Source organism: Vombatus ursinus, unplaced genomic scaffold (genome assembly GCF_900497805.2).
Source record: "Vombatus ursinus unplaced genomic scaffold, bare-nosed wombat genome assembly UNPS02014810.1, whole genome shotgun sequence".
NCBI classification, from domain to species: domain Eukaryota; kingdom Metazoa; phylum Chordata; class Mammalia; order Diprotodontia; family Vombatidae; genus Vombatus; species Vombatus ursinus.
In genome coordinates this window covers 34495015-34510077 of record NW_020954588.1, presented here as the reverse complement: position 1 = coordinate 34510077, position 15063 = coordinate 34495015, and the positions used below count along the sequence as shown (strand labels likewise).

At 38.2% G+C, this 15063-nt stretch overlaps 1 protein-coding gene across 2 annotated transcripts in view; it reads right to left on the bottom strand.

The window, feature by feature from the left end:
- BCHE (butyrylcholinesterase) overlaps positions 1–14863 on the bottom strand; it is a 92643-nt gene extending 77780 nt beyond the window's left edge. Inside the window, exons 1-2 of one of the 2 annotated variants that reach the window (XM_027876159.1) lie at positions 14750–14863; positions 5630–7151 (exon numbers count right to left, since the gene is read on the bottom strand). In XM_027876159.1, coding sequence (XP_027731960.1) covers positions 5630–7143 — 1514 coding nt within the window. In that variant the 5' untranslated portion in view covers positions 7144–7151; positions 14750–14863. Of the gene's footprint in view, positions 1–5629; positions 7152–11030; positions 11123–14749 lie in introns of those variants that run through there. The other variant, XM_027876160.1, reaches the window with a different exon arrangement.
- Positions 14864–15063: the final 200 nt, after the last annotated feature.

Below are 15063 nucleotides of genomic sequence, written 5' to 3'. Positions count from 1 at the left end.
CAGCAATAGCACTTCTAGGGCTATATCCCAAAGAGAGCATACAAATGGGAAAAGGACCCACAGGTACAAAAATATTCATAGGAGCTCTTTTTGTGGTGGCAAAGAATTGGAAATTGAGAGGATGCCCATCAATTGGGGAATGGCTGAACAAGTTGTGGTATATGGATGTAATGGAATACTATTGTGCTACAAGAAATGATGAACAGGCTGACTTCAGAAAAATTTGGAAAGACTTGTATGATCTGTTGCTGAGTGAAGTGAGCAGAACCAAGAGAACATTGTACACAATAGCAGCCACGTTGTGCCATGACTAATATGGATAATCTTAACCATTCCCAGCAATACAAGGATCTAAGCCACCTCCAAAGGCCTCGTGATGGAAAATACTATCTACATCCAAAGAAATAACTACGGAGTTTGAATCCAGATTGAAGCATACTATTTGCTAATTTTTTTTCTTCTGTTGAGTTTTGTTTCCTCTTTCTGGTGATTCCTTCTATTGGTTCTAATTCTTACTTACAACATCACTAATGTGAAAATATGTTTAATAAGAATGTATATGTATAGCCTATATCAGATTGTGTGCTGTCTTGGGGAGGGTGGTGGGGAGGAAGGGGGAGAAAAATTTTAACCTGAAAAGCATATGGAAGTAATTGTTGATAAATCAAAATAAATTAATGAAAAAAATTGCAAATTCCTTGAAGGAAATAGGGATACACACATGTATACATGCACACATGTGTTTGTACACATGTATATGCATGCATATGTATACACGCGTGCATATGCATGTGTGTATATATGTATGTGTGTATCCAGTGCCTTGCATATAATAACAGCTATTTTTATATAACATTTTAAAGTTATCAAAATACAACCATCATCTCATTCCATGCAGACAACAACCATGTAAGAATAATATTGCTATTATTTGCATTTTGCAGATGGACGAAATGAGGCTTGAAAAGTCTAAGGAAGAGGGATTTGATCATACTCATGTATTCTGCCTTTGGCTGGGCTTATCTCCAGTATTATTTCATGCTCTGTTTACCACAGCTTAAAAGCTATTGACAGACTGGAGAGTATCTATAAGAAGGAGATCAGTCTGATGAATTGTCCTAAGTCATGTTAAATGGAGACTGGTTTAAAGACTTGGTGAAGAGAAGGCTCAGGGGAGGAGGTATGGGTGTCACGGCTGTCTCCAAGCATTTGAAGTCCTCTGTCTGCAGAGAGCAGAACCAGGAGAAATGGGGGAGAGTTACAAAAAGCCTACATTAGCCTTGATGCAAAAAAAAAAAAAAAATGTTCTGCCAATTCGAGCTCTCCAAAGTGGAATAGTTTATTCAGAAGTGGTGGGTTCCTTTCCTGGGCTGACTTCAGGCAGAGGCTGGATGGCTACTTGGCACATATGTTATAGTACGGATTCCTTTTGTGTACCATTGAAGTAGATGGAGGCTAAAGTCACTTGTACCTCTCAAAAACCGACTCTGTGACAATGCTTGGTGTAGAGCACATAAAAAAAGTTTTCTGGATTCAATTAAATTTCAATTTGAGTGAATAGATTAGATTCATAGATAAGGTCACTTCCAGTTCTAAAAGCTACACTGCTTTCAAAGGGGTTACAGGTATCTTAGGCACAGCTAAGATAATACTGGCTTCTAAATGGATTTAGGGGAGAGAGAGAGACAGAGAGAGACAGAGACAGAGAGGATCTGTGTATTAGGGCAAGGGGAACAGGGATTTCATAATCATGTGATTCTCATTCTCTTGGCTGGGTAATAAGTCTGGCTGAAACATAGACTTTGCACTGAACCTTGGGAGCTCTGCACAGAAATTTCCAAGTTTAGATTCCATTTAACATTTTCCCAAAATGACTTCTCTGCTAAGGGAAAGCATCTTACAAAGCTTAGAAGGCTTCTTGGACATGGACCAGTTCTTACAAAAGCAACAGTCAGGGTAAATGAATTAGAAACACTAGGATTAAGATTCCTCTAAAAATACATGAATTTAAAGCTTAAAGAGAACAAAAACCTGAGTAAAAAATGTTTCTCTCAGCAGTGTGTTTGAAAATTCTGGATTTTTTCCTAAATAGAGATGACTAGGTATTTTTTTTTCTTTTCCTACTATTACAATTTGCTGACTATGAGGCCATTTCAGATTTTGGGATGTGGTTAGTGCCGTACAACTCACTTATCTGGGAAAACTTCATTATTGTGTCATGGCTTAATGGCCTTTGTCATGTCACAAGAGGCTTTGAGCCATAACGTATTGAGAGGAGGCCTCAAAAGACTTAGTTCAGAGCCTGCCTTGGGACACATCTCATTTAACTTTAGGAAAAATCACTTAAACTCAGGGCTGTAGGTCTAGACTATTCTCTAAATAGGGGTGGGGAACCTGAGACCTTGAGGCCGCATGTGGCCTTCTAGGTTCTTGAGTGTGGCCTTTTGACTGAGTCCAAGTTTTACAGAACAAATCCTTTTATTAAGGGAATTTGTTCTCGGAAGTCTCGATTCAGTCAAAGGTCGGCACTTGAGGACCTAGAAGGCCACATGTGGCCTCGAAGTCACAGGATCCGCACCTATGCAAGTCCATAGATTGAAAACAAAAAGGTAAAGGTCAAAGGTCCATCCATATCCCCTTAAGGGATTTACAGAAACACTATTATTATTAATATAGAATTTTATCAAAACTACTTCTTATTTATTTTGCATATTAAACATTCTGGTGAAAAAGCTATCATGACAAAGCTAATTGTTTTTCCTTCTCATACTTAGACTACTTATTGCAACTGAAAGTACAGTGGATTTGGAATCAGACAACAACGGTCCAGGCCTGATTCTGCCACTCAAAGTCATGTGACCTCCATGGTTCTCAGTTTCTGAATATGTGGAATGGGGAAAATAATCCTTCCCTATCTCCAGGGGTTGTTGTGAGCATCAAATGAAAATACAAGTGAAAAGGAGTCAAGACGAGACATTGGCAACTTGAGAGAGATAAATAAGCTTAGGACTCCAAATCAGAGGTCCCAAGTTTCAGGTTCCTCATTTGAAAAATAAAGATAATATTTCATTCTCTGATGCCTTGAGATGATATGAGGAAAGTGCCATGTAAAACACTCTACAAATTTAAATTATAAGATAATAATCATTTTTTCCACTTAATTTCTTTATAAACAACAAAGAGACAGATCAACACTATGGACAGTTAAATAATATGAATTGAGTAAGTACTGGTCCCTAGTCAGTGGGCATATAAATTATTATTGTTAATTGACTGCACTTATTACTTTATACTTAGTGCCTAAAGTATAAATCATATTTTTCAACCTGCTTAGAAAGCACCTAAGTATAACTTCAAGTAATAAGTAAATGACTATAAAAGAAAACCACGGGACAGAACAATCTAGTTTAAACAGCAGGCATCTTGGAGAAACAAGCTGGCTTTCTGGCGCTATTTTCTTTTTCATTCCCACAAGGAAGATGGAGGAACAAAGGCCGTATCATCCCTTTTGGTCACAGGTCTCTCTTCTGAATCCCCCTCCCTCTGCAGGTCAGGGGCAAAGCCATGCTGAGTCTGGGTAGTACTTTGAGATCTCCTCTTGTCTTCCCTCCATTTTTCTCCTTGGTAGTAAGAGGTTGGACATATTATCCGACACACCCAAGTACAAAGATCTGTGGAATCATTGAGGCCCTCAAACCTTTGCCTCCCATGTGACACACCCAAAATTATAAGAGTAAAGGACAGGCAGAAAGAAAAGTCCCTAGGTAGGCAAAGACTCTTTCCCATGCTCTTTAGAGGAAATGATAGGATTTTTAATAAAATACTAGGTAAATTAATATAGCTCTTATGATTTGTTAAGAAATTTCTCTCCTATTCCTACTGGAAAGAGCCTGGGATCTCTGCCCTAAACTAGAAATAAAACTTCTTAGCCAGGTTCCTTCAGAAGAACTACCAAAGCCCGAACTATTCCCCCTGGTTCTACCCTCAGTCCTGCAACAAAATATATGAAAGGAAATGGACCTCTATGGGTAGACCAATCTTGTTTTGGGTAAAAGCAGGATCAGAATAATGAAATCAATCAGAACATAGCAAAAGATGCATTAAGAGATGCCAGTTTTCCAACTTGCAAGTGTGGGGTGGGGCAGAGAAGCCTTTTGGGAGCTCCCTCAGATGTTCCAGAGAAATAGTCAGAATTCCTTGTTAGGAAAAGAAGCACAAGTAGAATGCTATAAGCCTGGAGGTTTAGTCCAAAGCCCCTGTGGCTGTTGTAATTTTGTAAACTACCTTGGCTTCTCGGCAATCTCTCCCAGTTCTCTTCCCAGTTTTAGGGTCAGAAACAAAAACAAAACAAAACAAACAAAAAACACCCATATCTGATTCTGTAATCTTACATTGTCTAGTCCCCAAATGGCTACACATTCCTTCCATCTATTCTGGGACTAAAAAAGCAACAATAATGGGGATAAAGACTACCACCCCTGTTCGTGGCAGAGATAAAAAAAATGTTCCAAAGGGATGCTATAGTGGAATGAAAAAAATAAAAATGAGGGGAACAGCCTAAAAAGTTCTAATGCTGCAAATCAGAAACTAGCATTTATTTAGGTCCACACTGCATGCCAAAGAACAATGGGAAGAGCTATCAACAGGTACGTGAAAGGAAAACAATTAGACAGAATCACAGACTCTCAGAGATACATGGGACCTTAGAATCCTTCTAGTCCAACCATATCCAAACAACTATTCCTTTAATGTCTCAAAGTCCTTTCTGGTGTTAATCTGTGATCCTGTGACCTACACTCTCAACAAGTGACCATTTGGCCTTTGTTTGAAGAACTTCGATGAAGGGGAACTCATAGGAAGTATTTTATTGGTAAGAGGCATTTTGTGACGTGAAGTCCTAACTTATCTCTTCCTACCATACTCCTTATTCTGCCATCTGGGGCCGAGTAAAACAAGCATGACCTTCCTTTAAAATATTCAAAATACACATCAGTCTCCCTCTTCCCAACCCTTACACATTTTCTTTTCCAAGCTACACATCTCTAGTTTTGTCCACTGATACTTCTATAGGCAAGAACTGTTTCCTCTTCATTATCTATGTCATTGTCTTCTTGACACGTTCCAGGTTATCTATGTCCTTTCCGAAATGTGACATCAAGTCTAGAATACAGTTCTATAGATTGATCTGAGGATCATCTCCCTATTCCTAAGAAGCCTAAGCATCTTTAGCTTTTGTGACATCTATATTACTTGGTCAATTAATGTTGAGCTTTCTTTTGTCTACACATTTCTAATTTCTCTACTTAATTCCTTCGTAAATCTGTGTCAAGATGAAAATCACATTCATTTCAGATGCAGATCCTTATAACCAATTGGTTGATGCAAGTTTCCAAATGCCTAAAAGATCCTGTTTCAGTTTGTGGTTATGCTACAGTGGCAGTGCCAGAATCCATGTGACCTGAAAAAGAAGGCAAGGAAGTCCACCCTAATCCATTTCATTACTTGGCATGCCCCCAAACAGATCTGTGCCTACTCTGGAGGAAAAAAAGGAGGAGGAAAAGAAGAAGAAGAGGGTGAAGAAGAAGAAGAAGAAGAAGAAGAAGAGAGAGACAAAGAGAGAGAGACTTACCCATATTTTGCAAAACTGGCCCAGTTCTTCATAATGGCGCGGCTCAGAATTTCCTCTGCTTTGGTATAATTCACTCTTCTTTCCAGAGGTAAGCCAAAGACAAATTCAATCTCATAACCATGCATGACTCCCATCCATTCAGGCCAAGCAGTTTTGGATGACCGATGCTCAAAGTAGTAGAAAAATGCATCGTTCCCTAGTTCAGAGACTTTTTTGGTAAACTCCAAAGCAGGGCATATAAAATTGTAATCTCCAATGACATCATCCATTACATCACGAAAATTATCAGGAATCTGGTTATCTGACCAGCCAGTGTAGTGAAACTCTATGGATTCCACTCCCAGTTCACTCACTCCAGGGAAAAACTCTCTTATCCCCTCTTGGAATTCCTTTTGACTTATCAGACTGCTGTTATCTTTGCTGAAACCTGGAGCCCCATAGACCAAAAAGTATGTCCCTTCATCTTTGTTAACTCCCACCAATATCTGTGTTTGTTTAAAATGCCCCTGCTGGATGAGGCTGTCTGGCATGTCTGTGAGAAAGTCTCCATCCACAGTTGGACAAAAGTTGATTTTTAAGAGAGAACCAGAGGAGAGAATGGGATTTACATGACCCAATATTTCCTGAGGCTTTTTATTTTGAAGACATTTAATTAGCTCAGTCTCATTTCCTCTAAGACAATCAAGGGATTTTGCCAAATCCAAAGTTCGGTTTCTGGCCTCTGAAGGAGACATTACTGCCCATGGGGCATTAGCAGACCCACTTTGGAGAATAGCTCTTGTAAATAATGGATGGCTTCTAGGAGAAAGAATATGAAAACTGACTGAAGCAGCCCCTGCACTCTCTCCAAACAGAGTTACACTTTTCGAATTCCCACCAAAACTTGCTATATTTTCCTGGACCCACTGAAGAGCTAATTGTTGGTCAAATAACCCCATGTTTCCTGGGGCCTCTGAATTTCCTGGCAAAGCCAAAAATCCAAGGGCACCCATTCTATAGTTCATTGAAACCACAATTACTCTTTCAACACGAGCCAGAAACTTGCCATCATAAACGTGTAAAGATGATGTTCCAGACTGAAAACCACCACCATAGATCCAGACCATGACTGTAGCATTTTTGGGTTTGGGAGCTGGAACCCAAACATTAAGATACAAACAGTCTTCACTAAGTTCAGTGTTTGGATTCCACATCTCAGATCCTGGAAACCCAGGAAAACTATCATCAATGTTTTGATAGCAAGAGTTGGAATATTTGGTGGCATCCCAAATATCAGACCATTTGCTCCGGGGATGTGGCTTTTGGAATCGAAGTTGACCGATGGGAGGTTCTCCATAAGGAATACCAAGAAATGCCGTCACCGTGCCCCCAAGAACTGGGAGTTGCAGTCCTTTGATTTTGCCTGTCTTGGTTGTAACAATGATGTCTTCTTCAGTCTCAGACTTCTTGGTAAGTGTACAGAGTAGAAGAAAACAAAGAAATAGGACGGGTACACTAGGTCCATTGCTGTTCATCCTGATACCTGAAATATAGTAAATAAAACACTTAACCAGGATGCATTCCATACTCATATTTACTTAAAAGAGATTAAAATATTGCTGTTTGTTATTTATTCAGAACATGACATAAACTAGATGCTTATGATCCAACTAAAATCCTACTCAGTAAATTAACTGGGCAGCAAGGAAGATTTTTCTCTCTACTGCATGAAATCTCTGAATGATTACAGTTGACCAAAAGTAGAAAGGGCTGCCTAGGAATTGTTTAAAATAAAACTATACACTATTCTAGATTTAGAACTGGGTATCTGCAATTAGAGGTTTAATGGTTACTTTTTATAGAGGGAATCATGATGCAGGTAAGGGAAAGACTACATGGTATCTATAATCTACTTCAAATTTGAAATTCTGATTCAATCTTTTGTGCTGCAGTAGTAGATTTTACATATGTGTGTATATATGTATGTATATATACCTATATATACATGTATGTATACACATACATATATATGTGTGTGTGTGTGTTAAATTGAGAAAGTGTTGGGGAGGAAGGGAATGGCCTTTTTCCCCCACTCTTTTCTGAAAATATCCATGCACAGAATTAATTTCCAAATCTTATGAAAAGTGGGGTAAGAGGTTAGGGGAGGAGTTTCTGGGGATACAATCAAATAAACCAAAGTAAAAATTTATCCCTTCCAATGTGCTTTCTGAAACTTGGACTGTGCTACTGCTAATTGTGCAGGACCAGAAAAATGAGAAATTGTAAAATGATGATGAGGAGAAGGAAGAAGAAGAAGACTAGGATGAGAAGGACAAGGAGGAAAAGGATGAAAGCTGTCACTTAAATGATACCTTCAGGTTTACAAAATTTTTACATTCCAAATTCACACCAAAGCAGTGAAGTAATTACTGCAAGTATTATCACTCCCGTTTTATAGATGTGGAAACTGAGACACAAAGAAGTCAAGTGATGAACATAGTCCCAGAGGTAGGAAATGTATGCAAATGACTGCCTTGAAGTGCCAACAATCTTCCTTTTTTGTGTCTGTTTCTCTCTACTCACTCTACTTAAGCACTCAATGTCTCATCCCACTTTCTTTCACAAAAAGCTGCAGTTAGGAAAGGATTGAATAAACTAAACCACATTAGGGCCACCCTAGTGCCTAACACTATGCTTCCTCGAAGCTTGAATTGTTACTCCAGGTGCTAAATTAGTTCATGTTATTGGTTTATTTATCAAGGAATAAGAAATTGAGACAGACTATAACTCTAATGGGCATTGAGATTTTCATGGAAAACAATAAACCTTAAGCCAAAGGAACGTGTCTGCCGATTTTTTCAGCGAAAGGGCCCAGAGTTTTGGAGGGGAAGTTAAACTCCAGGTGTTTCTGAAAGTTCACCATGTAGGTGCAAAGCTACATTTCCCATGGGTAAGCTGCCCCTAACTTTTGTATCAATATATGAGGGCTAGAAATTCATTCCAGTCAGAAGTTATTCTCAAAAATCATTAGAGAGGCAGGATGTCCTAGTGAATTGATGTTTTATATAAAGATCAAAAGGGCAGCTAGGTGGCTTAGTGGATAGAGCACTGGCCTTGGAATCTCCAAGACTCGTCTTCCTGAGTTTAAATCCGTCCTCAGATACTTCATAGCCATGTGACTCTGGGCAAGTCACTAAACCCTGCCTGTTTGCCTCAGGTCCTAATCTGTACCACAATCTGGAGAAAGCAATGGCAAACCACTCTAGTATCCTTGCCAAGAAAAGCCCACAAGACCTCACAAAGAGTCAGACGACAACAATTTAAAGATCGCGAGACAATTTATAAATAGAGGAAAAGTCTTTGCTAACAAATGTTTAGAAAAGCTTTGATTATTTAGTCCAAAACAAACAAACAAAAAAAAATAGGGTACAAAACCTTAACTATAAAAGTTGCAAATAAGAAAGAAGCAAACACCATCTGCTCCCAAGACACATACTTTAAATCACACTTCCACAAATTCTCAAGGTGAAGAGAAAAAAATAGCAATTTATAAATTGTGTAAATCTCTTAGAGATAGCCAATATGACATAGTGGATAAAGTTGCAGACTTTCAGTCAGGAAGTCCTGGGTTCAAGCCTGACTCTACCACATACTAACTATGTGGTAACATCGAGTCTTTTAAATTCCCTATGACCTAGAAAATATTCTAGGAGTTAAGCTAAAGAGGACCTGCTTTGGACTACCGGAATAAATAAAAATCGTCACCCCAAGATGGATTAGGCCTGAAGGATAGGAGAAAACGAAAACAAACTTATAACCATTTCTATCTAGCAAATGCTTAAAGAGTTTAAAAAAAAATCCCAATAGTAACAGTTATTGAGAAAATTCAGTATTATAAAAATAATCTGATTTACTACAACATAAACTGATGAAAACTTTCCTTGATTTAAAATTTCTAAATTCAACTGCAGAAATATATTTCAAGAGATTTGGCCTATATTTAGAAAGTAAATAACACATTATGTCCTCTCACCTCCCCCAAAATTAAAAAGGTGTTTATGCATGTAATAAGTTAGGCTAGTTTTATTTTTTTTAAATATATCTAAATTTTATATTTTTGAATGCCATTTTTTCATCATATGCTTTCCCTTCCCCTCCTCCTACTCAGAGAACCATGCCTCTTGTAAAATGGTCATTCAATAATCTGACTGATAAAATTATATGTGATTGCTATGCACTAAATGGTAACAGTTGATATTACTGGGATTCTCAGCACCACACCCAGGCAGACATTCCTTTGCATATATTGTGTCTGATTTAGACAGTGAGCTGTTAGAGAGTACAGCCTCAGGCAATGTCTTCATTGCCATGATTTCATGAAATAAGGCCTGTTTAATTCCATGGTGTGATTCTTTTCCATTTTCTAAGAAAAAGGGTGTGGGGGGGGGTTGGGGGGTGGATAATGGAGTCCATACCCCTGAGACAGTCATTTACATGGGCTAATGTAAATTTGACTAATCTTTTTGGGGGGGAGGGGCACTAAATCCCATTATATCATAGAAACCTACATCTAATGTTGCGAGAGATTGTAGAAGTCATAAAGTCTTATTCCTTTATTTTTTAGATGAAAAAAATTAAGGCTGCAGAAATTAAGTGACTTACCCAAATTTGCACAAATAGTTGCTTCATATGTTGCCTTATATACATGAATGTTTTAAGGATCTTTGTCTCTGAAAACCTATTTCTAAAGCATCAACTTATTTCTAAATTAGTGAGGCAATTTTTTATACGCTTCTTTTTTTTTTAAATTACATCTTAAAAGTTTTTATATACCTAGCTTCTGAACTCAACGCTGTATTCATTTCTGCCTGCATTTCATAACAATAGTTCTTATCTGACAAAATATCTATAAGCAATTGTGAAGATTTGGTCTCACTCTTACCAGTTTTTAATTCCTCCTCAATTTCTTGTGTGTGATATATTATCCAGAATCATATTCCAGGAAATTATTTTTAAATATATACACTAAGCTTTTGCCTTTTTTGACAATATAACATATCTATGACCTTTAACCTCATAACTAACATTGCCGTTCGTCTACATTCAAATTACTGATGATAAATTTGCTAATTACCAGTTCAGCAAATAGTTTCACTCCTCTGTCATACTCTCCACTGAGAAGAGAAGGTCTAGTGTATTTAAGAAGTCTACATACAGAACCATATTATGAGCAGAGTGACTGGTGTTTCATTCCAAAGCAGGAAAATTTAAAAAGGGCCTCCCCCATCAGATGAAAAGTGATCTCTTCCCTATCCAACTTCTTCCCTCCAATATTCCCACCCCATCCTAGAGACCTTTTTTCCCTCAAAGAATCTCTCCCTTAAACTCTCTGTCTGGTGGTACTTTGTAAAAGCAGAGATACCTTGGGGTCCTGTTCCCGTCTTTGTCTGGGCTACCCTTCCTTTGCGGGTCCTTTCAAACTCTGGGCCTTCTTCATCAGCAGCAGATTTAGAAACCTTGCAGTTTCATTTGTTTGACTTCTTCCTACTGCTGTCATGCTGTAGGTGAACTTTGAAGCCTCCACCTCCCAAATACACACAAACACACACCCACGCTTGCCGCTGGTGTAAATTTGTTAGCTGCAGCTGTGATCACACAACAAATATACAAATATCCTACAGATTTCAGGCTTTGATTTTAATCGCAAAAATATCTATATTGCCATCATAAATACCAAATTAAACCTATGAATTTAATTTGAAGGACATAAAGATGCAATAATTTGATATTCTTTTAGATTCCCTATTCTTACAATTTTATTGGTAGCTTTGCTATTCAGGACAATTTTTTTTTAATTTTTAACTTTTTTTTTTTTGCTTTTTGGTGAGGCAATCAAGGTTAAGTGACTTGCTTAGAGTCACACAGCCAGTAAGTGTTATGTGTCTGAGGCTGAATTTGAACTCAGGTACTCCTCCAGGGCCAGTGTCACCTAGCTGCCCCTTAAATTTTGATATACGTTATAGTCTTTTTTTTTTTTTTTTGCTTTTTTTTTGGTAAAGCAATTGGAGTTAAGTGACTTGCCTGGGGTCACACAGTTAGTGAGTGTCAAGTGTCTGAAGCCATATTAGAACTCAGGTCCTCCTGACTCCAAGGTCGGAGCTCTATCCACTGCGCCACCTAGCTGCCCCTTATTCAGGACAATTTCAACGATTGTTTTGAGGGTAAGGGAAGAAAAATGTTGACACATTTAATTAATCCAGAAAAAAAATATTCAAAGAACACTAGATAACAATCATTTTAAATTATTAAAATGGTTAATAAGTGACCAATCTAGAATTTGAATGATGTGAAAATACTCAACTGACCAAGCTAGCTCCATTTTCCCCATTGACATTTGGGTTCAGTCAGAGCATGCTCCCTTTAAATAAACTATTCTTTTGGAAAGAGAAGCACTTCTGTCCTAAGAAGGAGAGAGGCTGATACTCTTGGCAAGTACAGCTGCAAGTATAAACTCAGGAAATTCAGCTTGTTTATTTCATTGTCACAGATATGAGAAAAAAGGGAAGAAAATGAGGGAAGGAAGGGGCATAGCAAACAAGAGACGAGCAGAGGAAAAAGAAAGGAGGAGATGGGAAAATGCACAGCATCGTCTTTCTAGAAAAGGCTTGTGAAGATAAAACATTTTAAATAATAATTAAATTGTGAAACTTGGAAATATTAAAAAGTGATCTAACTGACAAGAAAGGGAACTGGTAACAGAAAATTTCCATTAAGTTTTTCTCAGAATCAAATCTGGCAATGAGCATCAAACAATCTAGCCTGGATTTTGGGGAAAAAATTAATATATCATCCATCACTAAAAATGTGCTTAGTAAATATAGTGAGGACAGTATCACTTAATATACACACATGTGTATATGTATACACACATGTGGACATATATAGATACATGTGTAAATATATGTATGTTTACTTTATCCATGTTCCCTTCCTTCTTCATCTACACAGAGAGCCTTTCCTTATAACAAAGAAAAAAAAGAGGAAAAATCATTCAACAAACTAATCAATCTATTAAAAATTGGCATCCCTCACTTGCCTCTTACTGATTTCTTTTAGCCATGGACAGCGGAGAAGCAACTATTTATCACCCTGGTTGAAGGGGCATCAACATGACCCAAGGCAACAACAGAAAACAACTTTCAAAGGGACAGAGCCAGGAGGCACATCTGGGTCCTCAAGTCCTACGCTCTTGTTTGGCAGATGAGGAAACAGGCCTAGTGAGGTTAAGTAACTTATCTTAAGAGGGCACCCCCTTAGCAAGTACAAGAGACAGGATTAGAACCCAGACCTACTTTCTCCAAAACTTCACACTGCAGATCAGTGCTTTTTCTATTCTCCCTATCTACCTGCATGGTTGTCCTTGAAATGGAAAACTTACAAGACTGGAAGCTGGCTCCTGGACTTAAATTTCAGGTCTCTGACACTACATCAGTGACCTTGGACAAGTTATGCAGCCTCTCTGGGTCTCAAAATTCTCATCTCTAGGGACAGAGAGATGGAACAATGAGATCACTGGTCCTGGAGTCAGGAGGATGTGCGTTCAAATCCTGAATCAGATACCTATGAGCTATGCGGTCCTGGACAAGTCACTTGAACCCTCTAATCCCCACCCAGTTTCCTCTTATAAAATAGGGATAATAACCATACCTACTATAAAGGGATTTTGTGAGGACCAAATGAGATTGTATTTAAAAAGAGCTTTTCAAACCTAAAAGCACTTTGTAAATACAAACTGTTATTATTATGAGCACAGTCCCTGGTATACAGTAGGAATTTAATAAATGCTGGATTGGATACGGTACTTATCCTGAAGATGGATTTTTAAAACATTTCAGAGCATGTGAAATTGCGCAAAATGGAATAGGTGGGGTCAGTGGGAGGGGTTATCCTGATCTTTGAAATCAGGAATTGGTCCTCAACTGTCTTATACAAAAAATAAAATGCTGGAGCATTTCACAGGTGATACGAATACGTGTTCACTTTTTTGAAGGGGATTTCCGTTTGAAATCTTTGAAACGAAGAAAATCTTTGGGTAAAAGTCTTTTGTGGTATTTGCTTTTTAGTGGCTAACCATCTACCTAAAGATAATCAATAAAGAAGTGAAGGATTAAAAAAAAAGTTAGTGTTACTGAATTTGCTTATGTCTTGCTTGATAATAGATAAGAGACTGCTAACTATGTAGAAAGCCTCACTACTACAGGACCCAAAGAAATAATGCAAGGACAGAGAACTTTGTGACTCCAGTTAGGAAATTTGTCACAGTCTCTCCTCATTGGTCAGTCAGAAATATTTCATTCTGTTTCTTAAAATCCCTTTGGTAGCCCTATACTTATCCCTGAATTTAATAATCATTCGTACATATGTCAGGTATAGTTCAAACTCAACCCAAATAAGCTTGTCAAGGTAACAGTAAACGTTGCCAAAATGAACATCATTGCCTTCTGTTCAAGGAAGAGAATTAATAAAACCTTAGCACCGTTACAGAAATAATCATTCATTAAGTGTAACTTCAATCAATTCTCCCCTTTCATTGAAACTCTAGGTTAGCTCATTCCAAAGAAGAAAAGCCAGAAGATGCAAAAAATCCTTAGGTTTCACTAAAGTTGGAAGTGGCCAAATATGGATTAATTTCAAAATACCAAAGCTCAGTCAATAGGTAACTATCTAACTCTAATTAAAAAAAAAAAAAAAAAGGTAAATACACACACGAGAAAAGTCAATGACCACCACTGTTAAACTTTACAAAGTGACGAATCAGCATTCAGTGAATTTAGAACACAAGGCTATCACACTCAAAGTGTAGTATAAAAAGGGATGAAAAATACACATAAGCAAAAAATTCCTTTTTCAACTAGAAAACAAAGTTTGCACGAACACTTTCCTCATGCCCCAGTGCATACTGACTTATGTAGATTGAAATCCCTGAAGGCTAACAAGGGTTCATCCGCACTCCTTCCAGTCCCATCTGTCCCCCTCCAGCATCACAAACATACATGGCAAAACAGAGACGTAGATCCTAATCCCCAAACAGCTTCCTCACTGCTTCCTGGAGTCCTGCTCCGTACATGCAGAATGACTTACCCTGTTCCCCAGCCACAGAGATGATAAAGTTTGTAAGGACTCGCAATCCCTTACTATTTCAGTGAAATGTAGCCTGCAGCTGCTGCTCCTAGCTTGGGAATTGGACGAGCCCTAATCAACTGTTACTGACACAAAGCTCGCGAGACTCAGCAGCAGCAACCTGATCTTGACGCAGCCGGTCCTTAGTTTCTGACATCTGTTCCAAGGCTAATGGTGGGGTGGGAGCAATGATTCAGTTGCAAGAGCCTTCCAGGGTTCCTGTGGGCCTATCTGAAAGGGAAAACACAAAGACTTCTTAGAAAAAAAAAAAGCTA